The 22,850-nt window shown below is 37.6% G+C and overlaps 1 protein-coding gene across 1 annotated transcript in view; it reads right to left on the minus strand.

Annotated features, from left to right (window-relative positions):
- LOC127850765 (rap guanine nucleotide exchange factor 4-like) overlaps positions 1–22,850 on the minus strand; it is a 152,949-nt gene that overhangs the window by 95,694 nt on the left and 34,405 nt on the right. The window contains exon 3 of the mRNA XM_052384055.1: positions 5,894–6,036. Within this exon, the coding sequence (XP_052240015.1) occupies positions 5,894–6,036 (143 nt within the window). The remainder of the gene's footprint in view (positions 1–5,893; positions 6,037–22,850) is intronic.

The following is a 22,850-nucleotide window of genomic DNA, read 5'->3' on the forward strand; positions in this document are numbered from 1 at the left end:
TGGAATCCTGCGCTAGATCAGCATGTAACCTACCTATGTGAACCTCAAATGGAATCCTGCGCTAGATCAGCATGCAACATACCTATGTGAACCTCAAATGGAATCCTGGGCTAGATCAGCATGTAACCTACCTATGTGAACCTCAAATGGAATCCTGCGCTAGATCAGCATGCAACATACCTATGTGAACCTCAAATGGAATCCTGGGCTAGATCAGCATGCAACATACCTACATGATCCTCAAATGGAATGATGTTCTAGATCAGCATTAAACCTACCTACATGAACCTCAAATCGAATCCTGCGCTAGATCAGCATGTAACCTACCTAAGTGAACCTTAAATGGAATCCTGGGCTAAATCAGCGTGTAACCTACCTATGTGAACCTCAAATGGAATCCTGGGCTAGATCAGCATGTAACCTACCTACAAGGATCTCAAATGGAATCCTGTGCTAGATCAGCATGTAACCTACCTATGTGAACCTCAAATGGAATCCTGGGCTAGATCAGCATGTAACCTACCTACATGAACCTCAAATGGAATCCTGTGCTAGATCAGCATGAAACCTACCTACATGAACCTTAAATGGATTCCTGCACTAGATCAGCATGTAACCTACCTTCATGAACCTCAAATGGAATCCTGCGCTAGATCAGCATGTAACCTACCTACATGATCCTCAAATGGAATCCTGTGCTAGATCAGCATGTAACCTACCTACGTGATCCTCAAATGGAATCCTGTGCTAGATCAGCATGTAACCTACCTATGTGAACCTCAAATGGAATAATGTGCTAGATCAGCATGTAACCTACCTACATGAACCTCAAATGGAATCCTGTGCTAGATCAGCATGAAACCTACCTACATGAACCTTAAATGGATTCCTGCACTAGATCAGCATGTAACCTACCTACATGAACCTCAAATGGAATCCTGCGCTAGATCAGCATGTAACCTACCTACATGATCCTCAAATGGAATCCTGTGCTAGATCAGCATGTAACCTACCTACGTGATCCTCAAATGGAATCCTGTGCTAGATCAGCATGTAACCTACCTATGTGAACCTCAAATGGAATCCTGCGCTAGATCAGCATGTAACCTTCCTACGTGATCCTCAAATGGAATCCTGTGCTAGATCAGCATGTAACCTACCTATGTGAACCTCAAATGGAATCCTGCGCTAGATCAGCATGTAACCTACCTACATGGATCTCAAATGGAATCCTGCGCTAGATCAGCATGTAACCTACCGACGTGAACCTCAAATGGAATCCTGCGCTAAATCAGCATGTAACCTACCTACGTGAACCTCAAATGGAATCCTGCACTAGATCAGCATGTAACCTACCTATGTGAACCTCAAATTAAATCCTGCGCTAGATCAGCATGTAACCTACCTACATGAACCTCAAATGGAATCCTGCGCTAGATCAGCATGTAACCTACCTACGTGAACCTCAAATGGAATCCTGCGCTAGATCAGCATGTAACCTACCTACATGAACCTCAAATGGAATCCTGTGCTAGATCAGCATGTAACCTACCTACATGAACCTTAAATTGAATCCTGGGCTAGATCAGCATGTAACCTACGTATGTGAACCTCAAATGGAATCCTGCGCTAGATCAGCATGTAACCTACCTACATGAACCTCAAATGGAATCCTGGGCTAGATCAGCATCTAACCTACCTATGTGAACCTTAAATGGAATCCTGCGCTAGATCAGCATGTAACCTACCTATGTGAACCTCAAATGGAATCCTGGGCTAGATCAGCATGTAACCTACGTATGTGAACCTCAAATGGAATCCTGCGCTAGATCAGCATGAAACCTACCTACATGAACCTCAAATGGAATCCTGCGCTAGATCAGCATGTAACCTACATATGCAGGGCTCCCCCTGGCCCAAAAATTTCTGTAGCCAACATTTTAGCCAAATGGATTTTTGTGTAGCCAAATTTTAGAAACTGTAGCCAAAGTATTATCAAAGCATTCAGAACCGCCTGTTGTAAGTATAGGCTACAGTAGTGTTAAAGAAGAAACTAAACAAAGAAGCTTTAATATGTTTATTACTATTATATTTATTTTTTTGAGACCGGGTCATTAGATTCGTCCAAGGAGTCCAAAGGACGCTTATTGCCTATGGTCGCCATTATGGCAGTCACAATTTCCGACACTTTCGCCGTAAATGTCAAGGGTTTTATACCCCTTCATCTATCGTCATTTACAATTGTAACGCATTTAGCCTTTAATCATTATAAACATTACGAACTTCTCGAAATTAAAATCAACTATTAACATTTTTACTTACGTTCATTGTGTGACTAAGTTGATAATTCGCTAACGGCTTTTACTCAAATGGATTGAAATCAGCAGCAATCTTTAATCAGATGTAGGCCCCTAATTGTTTATTCAAGCCGATAAGATCAACGGTTACACCAGTCAGTTTCCTTTGTCTCGATATCCGGTTTCTGACAGGTGTTAATGCAGACTGCGTATCAATTTTGCTGGTCAATAATAAGGCGATGTATTGAAGCACAGTCTTAAGCTGAAAGAGTTTATTATCTGGAATGGCATTTGTCAGGAAAATAATCTTTTGGCAAAAACGTCCGGCGAACGTTTTTTTTCCTGACAAAAATCGTTCGCCGGACTTTTTCGCTAAACGATTATTTTATTCGCAGAATTTGCTAAATTTTCGCCATTGGCGAATCTGGCGAACGGCAGCGGGAGCCCTGCATATGCTTATCATTTCACCAGAATATCTCCATCTCAATTGAAGTAATTGAGCAAACATGTTAAATCTATTTTAAGCAACAGCGACCATGACAATATGTGCCAAAATGCAGCCCCATGCTTGGTCTGCATGTCAGCCAGAGATAGAGGAGTTGTTGCACCCAGCCAGAGATAGAGGAGTTGTTGCACCCAGCCAGAGATAGAGGAGTTGTTGCACCCAGCCAGAGATAGAGGAGTTGTTGCACCCAGCCAGAGATAGAGGAGTTGTTGCACCCAGCCAGAGATAGAGGAGTTGTTGCACCCAGCCAGAGATAGAGGAGTTGTTGCACCTAAACATGTTCTAGAATTGAAGTTCAACAAGTACAATTAAATGCATCATTTCACCTTGCCAACGTAACTTAACCAGTGCATTATAAAAAAAACAAGAGGGCATGTAAGGCTCAAAGTCGCTCACCTGAGATACAAAGGAACTCACCTGTTCTATGCAGCCCAAGATATCATTAGAACAAATGTTCTGACCAAGTTTGACATGAAGAGTAAACTATAAATGCAACTTTTTGAGTACTAACAAGTTTTTACTATAGCAATATAAAAAACAAGAGATGTGATCGTCAGAAACACAATGCCCACTAATGCTTCACTTTGAAACCTAGAAGGATGAATTTGACCTTGACCTTTCACCACTCAAAATGTGCAGCTCCATGAGATACACATGCATGCCAAATATCAAGTTGCTATCTTCAATATTGCAAAGATATGACCAAGGTTAAAGTTTTGGGACAGAATGACAGACACATTCAATGAAAGAACCAGGGTTTTTTATCTGATTTTGGGGAAAGGGCCTGGCCTTTTTTTAAGGGAAAAAATTCGCGCGAAACGCCGGATTTGGGGGGAAAAATATCACAGGAAACGCCGGATTTTGGGGGAAAATAAGGAAAGTCTTAAATAATCAATTAAGCATATTTTACTCTTTTTAAAACAAATTCAAGGAAACAGAAAAATTATTTATGCAATATTTTTCTATTTTCTACACTGGATCAGGTTAACTTATATATTTAAAGGTTTAAAAAAAAAAAAAAAAAAAAAAAAAAAAAAATTTTTTTTTTTTGGAGGGGAAAATAAATTCTAGAGGAAAATTTACCTGCTGAGGGAACAAAAAATCGGAGGGGAAAGGACCCATTTTCGGCGGGTCACAAAGAAGGAAAAAAAACCCTGAGAACATACAATGAAAGACAGACTGGCCATAAACAATATACCCCCGATCATTCGATCCAGGGTCATAAAAATGCCCTGGCCCCTAGCGGCCATGTTTTTCAACTGGAGCCATTTCCAAACTTCTCCAAGATATCATTAGGACAAACTTCTGACCAAGTTTCATGATGATTGGACAATTAATGTGGCCTCTAGAGTGTTACCAAGGTTTTACTATAGCAATATAAGGAAAAATGCCCCGCCCCCTGTCAGCCATGTTTTTCAACAGACCAGAACCAGCCCAGGATATCATTGTCACAAATTTTCTGACCAAATTTCATGATGATCAGACAATAAATGTGGCCTCTAGAGTGTAAACAAAGCAAATATTTATGCCGTACGCCAGACAAAAGGTGATCACAAAAGCTCACAAAAACACTGTAACTCCAATATAAAGCGAATGACAGGGTCAAAGCCACATGAACACATTACAGTGATTTTTTTTGCTTTAATTTGTTACAGCCTGTGCCTTTTGAATTGGGAAAATTAGCGCGATAAACCGTGAAATTGGGAAAAATAGCGCGATAAACCATAAAATTGGGAAAAATGAAGCATTATAAATAGGATTATAAGTAACAGAAGTGATATTGTTTTTAAGTGCATGTTCAGGGAGTTTTCTAGAAAAGGAGTCTGGTCAAATTGTTGGTTTTTTTAATCAATAAAAGTGGCAAGTTTGGGAATGATTTATGGACAAAAATGACTAAATTCAAGTTATATATTTTGTAAGATGTTTAAAAAATAAAGTTGAGACCTAGATTTAAGAAATCATAATTAAGTTATATGAGACTTCTTTATAAAAAAATAAAAAATAAAAATTATTTTTTTTTTTTTTTTTTTTTTTTGGAAGTTGGGCTTTTTTTGGGAAATTTTGGTTAGAATTTTGGGAAAAAACGTGTATTTTTGCGATTGGGAAGCAGCCGAAATTCGGCTGTAAATTTGAGCAAAAAAAATCACTGCATTATAAATGCTAATTTATTGTCATGTTGTGATGGCATTTGCCAAAACATGCATATAAATCCTACCTGATCGATAACTATATGCACACGTCTTTTCTAATGTGCTTATATATCGAATAATCCAATATAATTATATCAATTTACAAAAATAAATCTGACCATTTATGATGATAAATGTGTTAATGAATTTCATAAACACAAATATACACAATTTTTCAGAAGTTTGTAGTGCATTATGAGACAGAGGTTTCATTGGGCACTGTTTAGATTTAATTATTACAACAAATGGAGTGAATTTAAATTTAGATTAAATGCAATACAATACAAAGCAACGTTTTATTACGTCATGTGCAGTCATGCAAAACACCTGCTTCCCAGGAACTTTCTGAAATCCGGGAAAAAATGAAAATGAATTTCTGTTAACAATTACCCTGCCTTTGAATGTAACTTAATCGTCTGGATTACGTCAAGTAAAACAAACAAATGGGAAAATGACTGGCACAATTTTTGTTTAAATTTTTTCATAACCAGAAATCCACTTTATTTAAGTGCTGATGCAAAAGTCACGTTTTAAACAATGACCAAATAAATGGTTTCACAGTAAGCTGTTGACAAAATTTAAGAACAAGAACTAACAAAGGACCATAATTCAAGGGCTATAACTCTAAAGTGTGGTATAAAACACCACTTGAGCCTTGCTCTGTGAAAAGGGGGTTTAATGCATGTGCATAAAGTGTCATCCAAGAGTAGACTGTGCAGTCCGCACAGTCTAATCTGGGACAACACTTTCCGCTTTTCTTGTATTTTTCCATTAAAGGAAGATTCTTAATTTTCAATTTAGGCCAAAAGTTTTGTCCTTGCTTAGCCCAAGTAGACCGCTCAAGCTAATCTGGAATAAGCACATGCATTTAAAACCTTTTTCTAAGACCGCATCTAACTTACATGTGACCCCCTTCTCAAGGTCCTCGTAGTAACCATAGTAACAGATCTGCTGGAGCAGCATGGGGTGGAACTTCTCAAACACTTTGATGTCCTTCAGTCTAGAGTAGATGATATCCAGGTCCTCTCCTGTACGGTCACTCGGCCTGAAATAGAATAAACAATGTGTTAAACTGAATAGGGAATATTCCCGTGAAAACCATAATAATTGAACCTCACTCTGTGAATATATGGTTTAATGCATGTGCATAAAGTAGCCTCTGCAGTCTGTGCAGGCTAATCTGGGACTAAACTATTGGCTTGTATGGCATTTTTTGTTTATAGGAAGCCTCTGTTAAACAAAATCCAGTCTATAGAGAAAGTTTCTGCCTTGATAAGCCTATGCCAACTGCACAGGCTAATCTGGGATGATAAATTAAGCACATGCATTTTCCCAGAGTGCAATTTTTGTTTTAAGGAGCTTTGTAGACATGCTACAAGACAGGTCACATAGAGACAAGAGTAAGTTTAAACTCTTCTGCCCAGCCACTAGAGTAAATGTATTATTTGACCTTGAGTAAATGACATCAAGGAACTCTCCTGTCCAGCCACTGGGCCCTGAAAGATTAGGTCTAGAGTAAATGTATTATTGGGCCTTGAGCGAATGACATCAATGAACTCTCCTGTCCAGCCACTGGGCCCTGAAAGATTAGGTCTAGAGTAAATGTATTATTGGGCCTTGAGCGAATGACATCAATGAACTCTCCTGTCCAGCCACTTGACTTGAAATATTAGGTTTAGAGTTAAGTTATTATTGGGCCTTGAGTAAATGATATCAAGGAACTATTCTGTCCAGCTACTGAGCCCTGAAATATTATGTCTAGAGAAAATGTATACTTGGCCTTTCGTAAATATCAAAGAACTCTCCTGCCCAGCCGCTGTAACCTGAATTATTAGGTCTAGAGTAAATGTTTTATTGGAACTTGCAAAAATGATATCAAGGAACTCTCCTGTCCCGCCACTGGGCCCTGAAATATATGGTCTAGAGTAAAAGTATTATTTGGCCTAAAGTATATGATATCAAGGAACTCTCCTGTCCCGCCACTGGGTCCTGAAATATAAAGTCTAGAGTAAATTTATAATTTGGCCTTGAGTAAATGATATCAAGGAACTCTCCTGTCCAGCCACTGGAACCTGAAATATTAGACTAGAGTAAATGTATAATTTGGCCTTGAGTACATGATATCAAGGAACTCTTGTTCCTCGCCAATGGACTTGAACAATTGGGTACTTGTAAACATGTCCTTTTGTAAGCAAAGAATTATAAAGGTGTAGAAAAGCTTAATAACATAACATCATTTTATTGTAAATCTACTGTTAAAAGGTTGTTGCGGAAAAAAAATCTGCTAGATAAGAATATCTTCTTACCTCATGAAAGCAATGTTTTTTTCTTGATGGCACAATGAAATATGGAGAGAAATCCACAAAGCAATCATAAAAAGAGTGTTGAAGGTGCAATATCTTTAGTTCCATACAAGATTTATCAGTCTGAGATTATAGCAGTCAATGAAGAAGAGTAAAGACTGAATTCTTAATTCATCATAGAGCAATAAAACCTTCAATGAGGACACATTTATTGCCATCAAAAATAGTCCAAGAAGATCAAGACAAAATGATGAATATTGTTCCCAGGAGAAACAACAGCCTTCAGTCATAGCAGCAAGTGATCACTAGAATTAATTACATTCAAAATGATATGATGGGACAGTTATCTACATACAGACCTTGAGCAGTTTTTAAAAGTGACAAGCAGTGGAAAAATGGGACTTACTGTATGTGCGTAAATGAAAAATATGAAAGGAAGTTTTTTCTGCCCAGTTGGTTATCACTTAATGCACATGCAGTAGGCCCAGTTGGTTATCATTTAATGCACATGCAGTAGGCCAAGTTGGTTATCACTTAATGCACATGCAGTAGGCCCAGTTGGTTATCATTTAATGCACATGCAGTAGGCCCAGTTGGTTATCACTTAATGCACATGACGTAGGCCCAGTTGGTTATCACTTAATGCACATGCAGTAGGCCCAGTTGGTTATCACTTAATGCACATGCAGTAGACTCAGTTGGTTATCACTTAATGCACATGCAGTAGGCCCAGTTGGTAATCACTTAATGCACATGCAGTAGGCCCAGTTGGTTATCACTTAATGCACATGCAGTAGGCCCAGTTGGTTATCACTTAATGCACATGCAGTAGGCCCAGTTGGTTATCACTTAATGCGCATGCAGTAGGCCCAATTGGTTATCACTTAATGCACATGCAGTAGGCCCAGTTGGTTATCACTTAATGCACATGCAGTAAGTCCAGTTGGTAATCACTTAATGCACATGCAGTAGGCCCAATTTGTTATCACTTAATGCACATGCAGAAGACCCAGTTGGTTATCACTTAATGCACATGCAGTAGGCCCAGTTGGTTATCACTTAATGCACATGCAGTAGGCCCAGTTGGTTATCACTTAATGCACATGCAGTTAGCCCAGTTGGTTATCACTTAATGCACATGCAGTAAGCCCAGTTGGTTATCACTTAATGCACATGCAGTAAGCCCAGTTGGTTATCACTTAATGCACATGCAATAAGCCCAGTTGGTTAACACTTAATGCATATGCAGTAAGCCCAGTTATCACTTAATGCACATGCAGTAAGCCTAGTTGGTTATCAGTTAATGCACATTCAGTAGGCACAGTTGGTTATCACTTAATGCACATGCAGTAGGCCCAGTTGGTTATCACTTAATGCACATGCAGTAGGCCCAGTTGGTTATCACTTAATGCACATGCAGTAGGCCCAGTTGGTTATCATTTAATGCACATGCGGCAGGCCCAGTTGGTTATCACTTAATGCACATGCAGTAAGCCCAGTTGGTTATCACTTAATGCACATGCAGTACGCCCAGTTGGTTATCACTTAATGCACATGCAGTAGGCCCAGTTTGTTATCACTTAATGCACATGCAGTAGGCCTAGTTGGTTATCACTTAATGCACATGCAGTAAGCCCAGTTTGTAACCCCTAATGCACATGCAGTAGGTCCAGTTGGTTATCACTTAATGCACATGCAGTAAGCCCAGTTTGTTATCACTTAATGCACATGCAGTAGGCCCAGTTGGTTATCACTTAATGCACATGCAGTAAGCCCAGTTGGTTATCACTTAATGCACATGCAGTAGGCCCAGTTGGTTATCACTTAATGCACATGCAGTAGGCCCAGTAGGTTATCACTTAATGTACATGCAGTAGGCCCAGTTGGTTATCACTTAATGTACATGCAGTAGGCCCAGTTGGTTATCACTTAATGCACATGCAGTAAGCCCAGTTGGTTATCACTTAATGCACATGAAGTAGGCCCAGTTGGTTATCACTTAATGTACATGCAGTAGGCCCAGTTTGTTATCACTTAATGCACATGCAGTAGGCCCAGTTGGTAATCACTTAATGCACATGCAGTAGGCCCAGTTGGTTATCACTTAATGCACATGCAGTAAGCCCAGTTGGTTATCACTTAATGCACATGCAGTAAGCCCAGTTTGTTATCACTTAATGCACATGCAGTAGGCCCAGTTGGTTATCACTTAATGCACATGCAGTAGGCCCAGTTGGTTATCATTTAATGTACATGCAGTAGGCCCAGTTGGTTATCACTTAATGTACATGCAGTAGGCCCAGTTGGTTATCACTTAATGCACATGCAGTAAGCCCAGTTGGTTATCACTTAATGCACATGAAGTAGGCCCAGTTTGTTATCACTTAATGTACATGCAGTAGGCCCAGTTGGTTATCACTTAATGCACATGCAGTAGGCCCAGTTGGTAATCACTTAATGCACATGCAGTAGGCCCAGTTGGTTATCACGTAATGCACATGCAGTAAGCCCAGTTGGTTATCACTTAATGCACATGCAGTAGGCCCAATTGGTTATCACTTAATGCACATGCAGTAGGCCCAGTTGGTTATCACTTAATGCACATGCAGTAGGCCAAGCTGGTTATCACTTAATGCACATGCAGTAGGCCCAGCTGGTTATCACTTAATGCACATGCAGTAGGCCCAGTTGGTTATCACTTAATGCACATGCAGTAGGCCCAGTTGGTTATCACTTAATACACATGCAGTATACCCAGTTGGTTATCACTTTATGAACATGCAGTAAGCCAAGTTGATTATCACTTAATGCACATGCAGTAAGCCCAGTTGGTTATCAGTTAATGCACATGCAGTAGGCCCAGTTGGTTATCACTTACCGTAATTACTCTATGTTTTCGGACACTTAAAAATAATTAAATTTTTTCGTGTCCGAAAACTTAGATACGAAAAATATTCACAAAATACAGGTGTCCGAAAACTTAGAGTCGAAAATTGAAGTGTCCGAAATAGCGTCAATGGTATCAACGACTACGGGTAATAGCACGCGCTTGTAAAATGCCATGCCGTATAGTATAAATTACAGTTATATGTGTTTGCACTGCATTTTAAATAATTTTAAATGCTTAATTTATTTGACAGATCGTTACTACAAGGTTGTACTTTGACCAACGAGTTCAAAGATGAGCATGTGATGTACCGATACTCGCTAGTATGAAACTGTTATTAACGCAAAAAAGCAAACAATGAATTCTTTGTTTGTTCATTTCCGATAGTTGTTGTCTTACACCTTCCATTGTTCGTAAAACTTGCAATAGGGAGCATCACACTTTGAAGCGCTTAGTATTTGTCAGTTATTTTACTGAGAAGGGGATGTACATGTACCATTGCGGTAGATAATAGAACAGTTCTGCTGTGACGTCACTAATTGCTAAGCTGACCGATACATAGGTCACGTGGTTTAACCACAGACAAAGGATTCAGTCATGTGGATTCACTGTTCATTGGCACTACCACTTGTAATTGTCATAACGCTTATGCTATCGGGCGAAACCATTGATTCATACCGGTTTACAAGGTTACATGTATTTACCCTATAACGCAATATAATGGTCCGTTGCCCTCAGGCATGCACCTGTCATGTTTTATGATGTTAATCTGGTTGTAAAACTCCATGATCGAAGTGTCATTAGATATCGAAAACAGGACCGAAATTTGGTAAAATAGCGCTGTAAAATATACTGTCCGAAAACTTAGAGACATTAATTATGGACGAAAACTCGAGTGTCCGAAAATTAAGAGTCACGAAAAATAATTATTTTTGCTAAAAAATGGGGTGTCCGAAAACTTAGAGTGTCCGAAAACATAGAGTAATTACGGTAATGCACATGCAGTAGGCCCAGTTGGTTATCACTTAATGCACATGCAGTAGGCCCAGTTGGTTATCACTTAATGCACATGCAGTAGGCCCAGTTGGTTATCACTTAATGCACATGCAGTAGGCCCAGTTGGTTATCACTTAATGTACATGCAGTAGGCCCAGTTGGTTATCACTTAATGCACATGCAGTAGGCCCAATTGGTTATCACTAAATGCACATGCAGTAGGCCCAGCTGGTTATCACTTAATGCACTTGCAGTAGGCCCAGCTGGTTATCACTTAATGCACATGCAGTAGGCCCAGTTGGTTATCACTTAATGCACATGCAGTAGGCCCAATTGGTTATCACTTAATGCACATGCAGTAGGCCCAGTTGGTAATCACTTAATGCACGAGCAGTAGGCCCAATTGGTTATCACTTAATGCACATGCAGTAAGCCCAGTTTTCCAAGATCGTGGTTTATATTATCACAGAGTCATTGGAAGGCAGTGTCTAGAAACATTATTGGTCATTCACATGAAGGCTTTATTCTTTCGAAATCTTGCATATCCTGGAAAAAGTGATTAAACAATTTTGCACTATATTTCCTTTTTTAATGTGAGGAAACAACATTTCTCAGGTGAACTTGAATACAAATGATTGCAGTTATTTAGACAGAAATATAGCCAGACAAGATGTATATTGACATTCTCTGTCTATTGCTGGTGTTTTTACTGGTACTATACCCTTTGCGAAAATGACAGTTTTCCATTTAACAATGTTAACACCACACTTTTAATCAATATGCTGATCTTGTGTGTGTAAAACATGGATTTTTAAGTGATTGATTTCATACATTTATGCATATGGCTTAATGAAATGTCAATTTTTGAGAGAATAGCAAGGGCAAAATTAGTACAATAATCAGGGTGCAGAATCATCAGAGTTTTCAGGGCTTTACACTTGGGCTGGACAGAATGTAATCACAACTTTATTTTTGCAAATAAGTTATTAATACATTTGAAAAAAATCTAAAGTGCATAAAAGACAGTTTTTCTTGCAGTTTGTGCCAGTATATTAAGGTATAAGAATAAATCCTTGAATATGTCTGAAATTGGTGACAAGTTCAAGTTGCGTGATACATAGCCCTCAGTACAATGAATTCAGTAAAAATGGATTTTTGTTAACAAGAACACATGCTTATTAAATAAAGTAATTCAGGGGTATTTCACATAGCAATAAGCAGCATAAAAATCTGTCATTTATGCGCTAGTTAATAGAACTTGTTTAAAAAAGTTTTTTGAAATAAAGCAACACTATATAACCGTCGTGTTAAAATCTATTAAAGTTAAAAGGTGGAACCCCAAGAAGTCATGTGATCCTGCGACGTGATAATTGTCTAGAATTTGTGATGTCAATCTTTTAAAACGTAAACAACCACACTGTGATATATTATGCAAACAACCATACATGTAACCTTTATTTTAGCAACAAATCATAATAAACACAAATATTTTAAAATATATTTGGTGTATATCCTGTTTTTGAAGGAAAGGGAGAACAATTATGTTTGTATTTAAACTGAAAACAAAGGTTAATTGCTGTTGTTGTTTTTCACTTGACAGTCGCTGCATGAAATGTGTGTTATAAAGTGCACATATATGTATATGTATATTAAAAACACACAATTATAGTTATCGTAGATAAAAATTATACAACGGGAGATCACATCATATAGGTCCTCACGTGGCTTATTATGAGTTTATTTCCTTACCATGAAAATATATGGTATCTTAATGTTTGATCAACACGCAGTTTTCTTTCGACATATTCAAATCACACTTTCAGAGTTGCGTAATGCCAAAATGGGTCATTTTGCGTTTCGCATGTAACTCAAGCCCAGTCTGTGCAATTTTGAGGTATGGTCAGGAGCTGCCTAGTCCCCTATAGGTCAGGAGCTGCCTAGTCCCCTATAGGTCAGGAGCTGCCTAGTCCCTTATAGGTCAGGAGCTGTCTAGTCCCCTATAGGTCAGGAGCTGCCTAGTCCCCTATAGGTCAGGAGCTGCCTAGTCCCCTATAGGTCAGGAGCTGCCTTGTCCCCTATAGGTCAGGAGCTGCCTAGTCCCTTATAGGTCAGGAGCTGTCTAGTCCCCTATAGGTCAGGAGCTGCCTAGTCCCCTATAGGTCAGGAGCTGCCTAGTCCCCTATAGGTCAGGAGCTGCCTTGTCCCCTATAGGTCAGGAGCTGCCTAGTCCCCTATAAATCAGGAGCTGCCTAGTCCCCTATAGGTCAGGAGCTGCCTAGTCCCCTATAGGTCAGGAGCTGCCTAGTCCCCTATGGGTCAGGAGCTGCCTAGTCCCCTATAGGTCAGGAGCTGCCTAGTCCCCTATAAGGTCAGGAGCTGCCTAGTCCCCTATAGGCCAGGAGCTGCCTAGTCCCCTATAGGTCAGGAGCTGCCTAGTTCCCTATAGGTCAGGAGCTGCCTAGTCCCCTATAAAATCATGCAAGGCTTCATGGTCTCATTAGGTATATTAAGACCATACTGCAAGACGTACAGGCTGGGCTATAGCTATGCTGGCCGCATATGGAATAAGACCCATTTTTGCATTAGGCGGGTCTTAAAAATCTCTTTGCTTCTTGTAAATAGAACATTTAAGCACAATAGTTTTCGATATAAAATTTAATTCAAACTGTGCTATTTTTAGAAACTAGCCAATGCCAGTAGCCTATTAAATAGTTAATATCTGAAAGCGTTTAAGAAATAATCAAGAACGGATACTGGACAAATGGACCAACAGTACGACATCTTTATGCCATTATACTGTTGCCATAAAAAGTGACTTCTAGGTTATTGACAAGCTTTTTCTTTAATTTGATGTAGTGACCTAATTTTTAACCAAATTATTGGATTTTTGCTACAAAGAGACTTCCTTTTCACTACAAATACCCTTAAAAGTGGATAGTGTTGTCCCTGACTAGCCTGTGCGTACAGCACATCTTAATCTCAGATTACACTTGACGCACATGCATTAAGCTCTGTTTGTCCAGAAAGTAACTCTAATATAAGAATTGAGCAGTATTTTTTTTCATCTGCGTCTCAATATTTCCCCAGTGAGTTTATACAAAAATGAATTGCAAAGAAATGCTATTTAATTCTTAATAACAGTCTATTCTACAAAATTTATTATCACTCATAAATCTTCAAAAACAAAAAGCAAAAATATGTTGTATGTCCACTGACACCCTACCTTTTGTAGCAGGCATTTAAGACCTGTATGTCTACAATCACGGGTGTAGCCCCCTTGTGTCCAGGCCTCTCTTGACCCTTCATGACCTCCGACTTCAACACTACAGCCTCTCCAAGGTCTAAACAGCCCCTCCAAGGTCTACACAGCCATCCCAAGCAAACTGTTTTAGCCCTCAATCATTCAGGCAGTGTTAATCCTCTTAGCCAAGCAAACAGTATTCACCCTCAATCATTCAGGCAGTGTTCATCCTCATAGCAAAGCAAACAGTGTTCACCCTCAATCATTCAGGCAGTGTTCATCCTCATAGCAAAGCAAACAGTGTTCACCCTCAATCATTCAGGCAGTGTTAATCCTCATAGTCAAGCCAACTGTTTTTAGCCTCATAGTAAATAAGGCAGTGTTCATCCTTTAACTAATCAGGCAATTTTCCTCTATCACATTCATGAATTTTTCTCTTAGTCAATGAGAGAGTTTTCTCTTAGGCAATGAGGCAGTTTTCTCTTTGTCATTCAGGCAGTTTTTTCTTAGTCAATAAGGCAGATTTCTCTTAGTCAACCATGCATTTTTCTCTAAGTCAATCAGGCATTTGTTCTCTTAGTCAATCAGGCATTTTTTTCTCAGAGTTAATCAGTCAGTTTAGCATAATTAGCATCACTGCCTCAACAATGACTACAAGCGTTATATGCACCAGGTCATCACACTGCACAGTGTTTATATTAATTAAAACAGTTGTCAAAAACAGCAAGAACCATGTACAATCCAATAAAGATCACCAGTGTTTGTTTAGGCTTCAAAAAGGTGTTGTTTTTTCTCCAGCAGTTATTATAAGTAATCCACCATTTTTTACCAACAGGATGGATGTAGATCATTAATTAAAGATGCTAAAGACACCTGACAAATACTATATGGATCCTCAGTTAATATTCACACCAACAGTTCTCAGATTAACAACTGCACAGTTTCTTATTGTATTCTTAGAATTCCTAAAAAAGCAAAACAAATTGATATTTCAGCCTTATTTGCAGTCTATTTTAGCCATCAGACCCAGAAAACAAGCTTCCAAAATATTACATAGTGTAGGTCATTAATAACAGGTTCTAAAATGTCTGATAGGGTTTCACTCATAAAGTTCTAGTTTAAACCTAACATTAACAGGCCATTTCTTGTTCTTGTTGAATCAGTAAGCGGACCAGTATCTCCTTAATATCAACACGAGTTAACGAGAGCGCCTACGGTATTGAAAGTCTATTGGGAAGTTTCTGCTGAAGTAAATGTTTAAAGAACCGTTGAGTGAATGAAAATCTAAATAATCTTGTTTTAATTAATGTTATCATGGCATCACTACTTATAATTTACGAGACTGAATGACTTTTTCATTCAGAAACTAAAGCTCAAAGTTTTATCTTTTTTTCTTGTTTAGTTCGTTACTATTCATTATACTGTACCGATCTCTTCAGTTTCATTTAAGCAGAAAGGAATAATGCATTGTTGTGTTGTTGTTATATTTCCCACCTTCATACATATGCACACTTTTACATTCACCCTGTATTTTGGAGCACAGGTTCTGAAGTTTTCAAATCTGATTAAAAATTTCTCAAATAATTGCAAATAATATGCAACATAATTTGCAGATTAATATCAAAATACTGTTGTTTGACCCCCTTCTATTGCAGCCCAAAAAACGCAAGGTAAATGTTTGCTGTCACAAAGTTTAACAATTATTACAGATCAAATAAAACTCGACAGTCTTCTGCAAAACCACTATTTATCTGTGAATTACTAATTAAAGTTATGTGCCCATAAATGAATACATTGAAAAAGTATCTCAAAATCAAATACAATGAGATTCACTTTGTCAAAAACACAATACTGAGTATGCAAAAAATTAGCTAAAAATGTTACGAACATATTTTTTTATTTTTTTTAATGATGGCATATATGAAACAAGTTGTAAAAATTTGATAATTTTATCAAAATCTCGTTCCCATCCACGTTTTTAATGGAATTGTTAACAGACTTTGGCATGTTTTCAAATGTCATCATATATGATTTCTTACAAATCTTAAATGTTTTAATACTAATTTTTATAGTAAGAATAAAAGTTGAAAAACAACAACAACGTGAAGTCGCCGGCGTTTGAACCCGTGTCGTTTTGATCTGTAAGCTGATGCGGTACCATTGCGCCACGCAAACCTTTACTTTCCGAAGCGAAACATAATATCTATAGCCATACATGCCATAATTTTTCAGACCAATCCGGGACATTGAGTTAAATTGTCCGGGACTTTTGCCGATTTTCTGGGACATGTATAAAATGTAGCGATATTTATAGACATATCCATTTTTGGTATGTTTTTTTTGTTTTGCATCGTTAATTGCAAAAGTTCGAAAGCCTTTCCGAAATACACTTGATCTATTCACGTCAAATTAAACATTACTACTTCCGTTACTAGATACAAGCAACGTGTTTTCAGTGTAAGCGTTCTAAACATAGATGGTGACGTCACTGCGTTATTGTTATTAAGACCGGTGTGTAACGCGTGGTTGTTGATACGCCTTTATTGATTTATAACATTTAAATAATAAACGATACAAGAGTTCCGCGGTCGGAGATGACCGCATTGAAGCCGGATTTTTGATTTAAATGACAGGAAAGTACCTTTCGTGTTTTTGTCAATGCAATACTTAAATTACTGAAATATTGTTCAAAGGTCAAAATGAAATGTAAGTACTTTTCAAGGCATGAGCAAACCTTGTGTTATGTTTTGAATGCATGCATATACATGAACAACAATAACATTTAAGGTCACAAATATGAATGACCTTGAAATGACCAGTGGTCATCTAAGTGTGCTTGCAAACCTTTACGTCAAGTTTGAGATTCTAGGTCCAAGCATACCAAAGTTATAACAATTTTAACATTTTAACATTGAAGGTCACAGTGACCTTGACCTTCAAATGAATGACATTGAAATGAGCAGTGGTGATCTTCTAGTACTGGCCAACCTTTATGTCAAGTTTGAAGACTCTAGGTACAAGCATACCAAAGTTATAACATGGAATAAGAACTTTAACATTTTTACCTACCAAAGTAATAAGAACTTTAACATTTTTACATTCAAGGTCACAGTGACCTTGACCTTAGAATGAATGACCTTGAAATGACCAGTGGTCATCTAAGTGTGCTTGCAAACCTTCATGTCAAGTTTGAAGACTCTATGTCCAAGCATACCAAAGTTATAACAATTTTAACATTTTAACATTTAAGGTCACAGTGACCTTGACCTTCAAATGAATGACATTGAAATGACCAGTGGTCATCTTCTAGTACTGGCCAATCTTTATTTCAAGTTTGAAGACTCTAGGTACAAGCATACCAAAGTTATAACATGAAATAAGAACTTTAACATTTTTACATTCAAGGTCACAGTGACCTTGACCTTCAAATGAATGACCTTGAAATGTCCAGTGGTTACTTACTAGTTCTGGCCAACCTTCATGTCAAGTTTCAAGACTCTAGGTCCAAGCATACCAAAGTTATAACAACTTTAACATTTTTACATTCAAGGTCACAGTGACCTTGACCTTCAAATGAATGACCTTGAAATGTCCAGTGGTTACTTACTAGTTCTGGCCAACCTTCATGTCAAGTTTCAAGACTCTAGGTCCAAGCATACCAAAGTTATAACAACTTTAACATTTTTATATTGAAGGTCACAGTGACCTTCACCTTCAAATGAATGACCTTGAAATGACCAGTGGTCATCTGTTAATCCTGGCCAACCTTCATGTCAAGTTTGAAGACTCTAGGTCCAAGCATACCAAAGTTATACCATGAAATAAGAACTTTAACATTTTTACATTCAAGGTCACAGTGACCTTGACCTTCAAATGAATGACCTTGAAATGACCAGTGGTTACTAACTAGTTATGGCCAACCTTCATGTCAAGTTTCAAGACTCTAGGTCCAAGCATACCAAAGTTATAACAACTTTAACATTTTTTATATTGAAGGTCACAATGACCTTGACCTTCAAATGAATGACCTTGAAATGACCAGTGGTCATCTGTTAATCCTGGCCAACCTTCATGTCAAGTTTGAAGACTCTAGGTCCAAGCATACCAAAGTTATACCATGAAATAAGAACTTTAACATTTTCGAGCACGCCGCCACCCCGCCCGCCCGCCCGACAACATCAATCTATAAGCCGAGATTTTTTCGAAAAAAATCCGGCTAAAAATGGTGATATCATTGCGATCACCACTGCTGATGGAAAAGTCCATGTCACATGTTTTGCAAAACACGAATTCGCTACTCTTTTTGCTTCTGGATATGCAATCAAACTCAGTCGTCCACTTGTCTTGAAACTTACATACGCGTTTCACTTTTTGCTGCTGGGACAAGTGGACGAATCTGCTAGGCGTTTTGACATGGCGAACGCAATTCAAATTCACTAATTATTTTTAACGTTATGTTTACTGGGGGTTTAGAACAAGACAATAATAACCTAGTGAGGATGACGCTTTTATATGCTTACTTTTTTACTCAACTTCTTTGTCGGTTAAACGTATATACATAAACTGCTTTTAATTTTTTACTTAGCGATGTTGGACTTCAGATGTGTGAACAACTATCCTTTGCCCTTACGCAGCGGGAAATAATGACGTAGTAGATTTAAGTCAATTAACAACCACATTAAACAATGCCGCCTTTTCGGTTTGACCGCGAACGTAAGACTATCGATATGATAACAGAAGCCCTGTTAATTGATCGATTTTGACACGTAGCATAGTCTGCCTATTCGGGTAGGCATTGTCATGGAGACGCTGCAGATATACACAGATTCGAGGCGCAGTTAAGCCTAAGATAAGGTACATGTAGATATGGATTTTGTAAATTCCGGGACATTTGAAAGATTTCCGGGACAGCGGGACAAGTTCTTCATTTCCGGGACTGTCCCGGACAATCCGGGACATATGACATGTATGCTATAGCAGAGGGGGTAATCACATGATCGATAGTAAAGACTGCAACATTCATGTCGAGACAGTTATTTTTCTCTGTTTCATACCCTTTATTGCTTTTGTTTAATTTTCAAATGACACTACATTTTCAGTCATATCAGTAAAAAGGTGATTAGTGTTTATTTTGTAATAAAATACACTTTATATCTCATCTTTACTCTATAGTTTTAGTTCTGCTAAGAAATTTTGCAGCGAGTAAAGTCAAGATAAAGAGCAAATATTAATACAAAATAAATGCTTGTAACTTTCTTGCTGATATGGCTGGTAAGTGAGCGCCATTTAACAAATTAAAACAAGTAAAAAAGGGTATTAAACGGCCAAAAATATGTCAACATCTTGACTAACACGTGATTACCCCCTTTGTATAGTTAACAGGGATCATATTTTTTTCGGTTTTGTCGGTCCTAGACCGACTGGGGCCATGAAAGACCGATTGAAAATCCCAAACAGTCGGTCTGATTCTGTTCAATATTAAAATTCCCATGTCATGAAATCGATTACACAGTGTACATGCTAACACACCCTAATGGCATTCTTATCTCGATAAGGTGTGATAAACCATCCGCTGCAGTCTCTAAACCGGTCAGGACCGGTTTATTGCACGTCAGACCAAGAATAAAAAACTTGTGAACAGCGGATTAAGGACGCATCCGAAAAGACGCGTTTGAATGCACGCGCTGTAACTAAACAAAACATGCCGATACATTTTCCACCAGCGTAATAATCCGGTAAATATAATTATGAATGAAAGTCGCGGATCTGATCGACAGAACAGCCGAAAGTTATTTTTATGGGCGGAACTTCACATAAAATAGTACACAAGAAAAACAATATACATTGAATAAATCTTTAGTAAAACCGTGTTAGAAACGAAATAATTCGTGTACTTTATACTTTGTTGTTGAATAACTCACGACCGGAAAATTATATGCGTGGTTTCAAACGTTCGCTCTCGTGATTAAATCCCTACGCATCTAAACTATCGGCCGTGGCCGTGGGTTATTTGACAAAAAAATATTTCTTAATTATTTGGTTTGTTGTTGTCAGTAGCCAACCTACGCACAGACATTTGTTTGGTTCAGTGCACGTTTGCAAGCTATTATCGAGTCGACAACAATTTAAAACATCGGTATAGACTTACACAGATTAATAATATTGACAACAATGAAAAAAGTCTGATAGTGATAAAACAGCACACGAAACAACAATAAAATACCAAATGATAAAACCAGTTGAGAAAACTCGTTCCGATTAAAAAAAAATGCCTAAGGAAATTTTACTTGTACATGTATTATACCACCTTTATGAATGGCAAAATCAATGGTATATATTTTAACGTAATTTGTCATGATTTCGGATATACATTTTCGGATACTTTTCCCCATTTTTATCCGGACCGATTGATGTTGCGGGAAAATATGATCCCTGATAGTTAAAGTTATCTGACCTTTTGCCAATAACAGGAGTGTTTTACGAGCAAATTTGGTATATTTTCTAAGAATGTTTTTTCGTTTAAAATGGTGTTAGAAATATCCCAAAAGAATCAATCATACAATCATGTTTTTTACATGTGCACTTAATAAGCAAGAACTTATTTGAAAACATTTTTTTGTCTTAAATTATTCAATGATTAATATATTTCTTAGTTAATATGGATAATTAAAAAAAACAACTGACATTTCCATGCTTAAATTATTTAGATTAATGTATTTTTGTTTGCTCAGACATAATATGCTGAGTACTTAATGTAGCACAAAATACCTATTAATAAAAAGAATGAAGAGTTTTTCATACAACATCGATTAGGCCATTTCTCTTATGAATTAGATCAATGATATCTTTTGAAAATCAAATATCAATAATTTACAATCATCATTAAATAAATATCACACATAAATTGACTTCAAGATATATTGACACAGCTTAGATATCAACTAATGTGAAGACTACAAAATTCAATACAAGGCATTGCACAGTCATGTTGGATACAACAAATTTAGTATGCAGTGGATCACTTTTATACCGAACATGTTCAATCAAAATAAATTTTTTACAAAAAAAGATACATATAGATCTATGTTCTTCTTACTTTAATTACAAATGTGATATTTAATTCAGACTAGGTTATTTCAAATTACCGCTATTTTTATCCTACAAATATGGTCTTAATTATGATTTTATGTGAATGTGTAAATATTATAAGACCATATGTAAATTTCGATATAAAAATGAAATAAGTTGCATAATGCCATGACATTTTTAACAACATTTTTTCTCTTTAATTTGTCATCTAACTTTCATAAAAAATGTCATATTTAATTCACACTTGTTTTCTTTTCTTCAAAGTATCACTATTAGTAATCTTTAAATTAAGCCCTAATTTTGTGTGCACATGTATTTGTTATTATAAGATCTCATGTATAATAAATTCCTACACATAAATTAATAATTACAAAATGAGGAGTTTAATGTACGTAAGCATGTTCTTATGCCTACCATTTCTATGTCCCGTAGTCTTTAGGCGAGGGACAAACATTTATTCATTACAAACACATCATAGATATATTAGGGAAAAAAGCAGACAATCAGAAAAATACAAATTTCTTGGGTTTTGATATTGCATTTTTATCACTGTATGGAATCAATGGTGCATGACATCTATAATCTTGCCCTTCTTTCAACAAGACACACGACACGCGAAGCAATACACAATATTTTGCGCAACACACGATATTTTGCGCCATACAAGAAGCGATGCGCGAGAATGTACCACGAAATATCGCCCTTTTGTAGGTAGCCTAAAAGGCGATATATCGTGGTAAATATCGCATGTCGCTTCATGTATCGCGCAAAATATCATGTTGCTTCGTGTATTGCGCAAAATATTGTGTGTTGCTTTGAGTGTGGCGCAAAATATCCTGTCTCTCCTTCAAAGGGAGACACACAAAACACAAAGCAACACACGATATTTTCGCGAAACACGAAGCGATACAGGATATTTTATTGTTCAAATATCACCCATATTATCCGAATCTCGTGTATCGCTGTCTAATATCAGACTTCGAGACAGGACACACACAGCGATACTCGATATATTGCACGAAACACGAAGGGACACGCAATATTTGTACTGATCGCCTTGAGGTCGCCGTGGTGTTATGGATATGGTGTCCGCCTAGCAACCGGGAGGTCATGGGTTTGATCCCCACTGTGGGAGCGTTCTTTAGATCTCCACCAAAGTCACAAAGTACTGGTTCTAGGCCCAGGAAACGGACTTGAGAGCGATTAAATAAGCCTGAGGCTTTCGATGCAAAGGAGCTAAAATAAATAGGTTTAAACTAAACTAAATATCACTGTAATAATATCGCCTGCACTCGACTCTCTCGTTTTTTAAACGGTGTTACAATGATTGTTAACCATTAATC

Source organism: Dreissena polymorpha, chromosome 11 (assembly GCF_020536995.1).
Source record: "Dreissena polymorpha isolate Duluth1 chromosome 11, UMN_Dpol_1.0, whole genome shotgun sequence".
NCBI classification, from domain to species: domain Eukaryota; kingdom Metazoa; phylum Mollusca; class Bivalvia; order Myida; family Dreissenidae; genus Dreissena; species Dreissena polymorpha.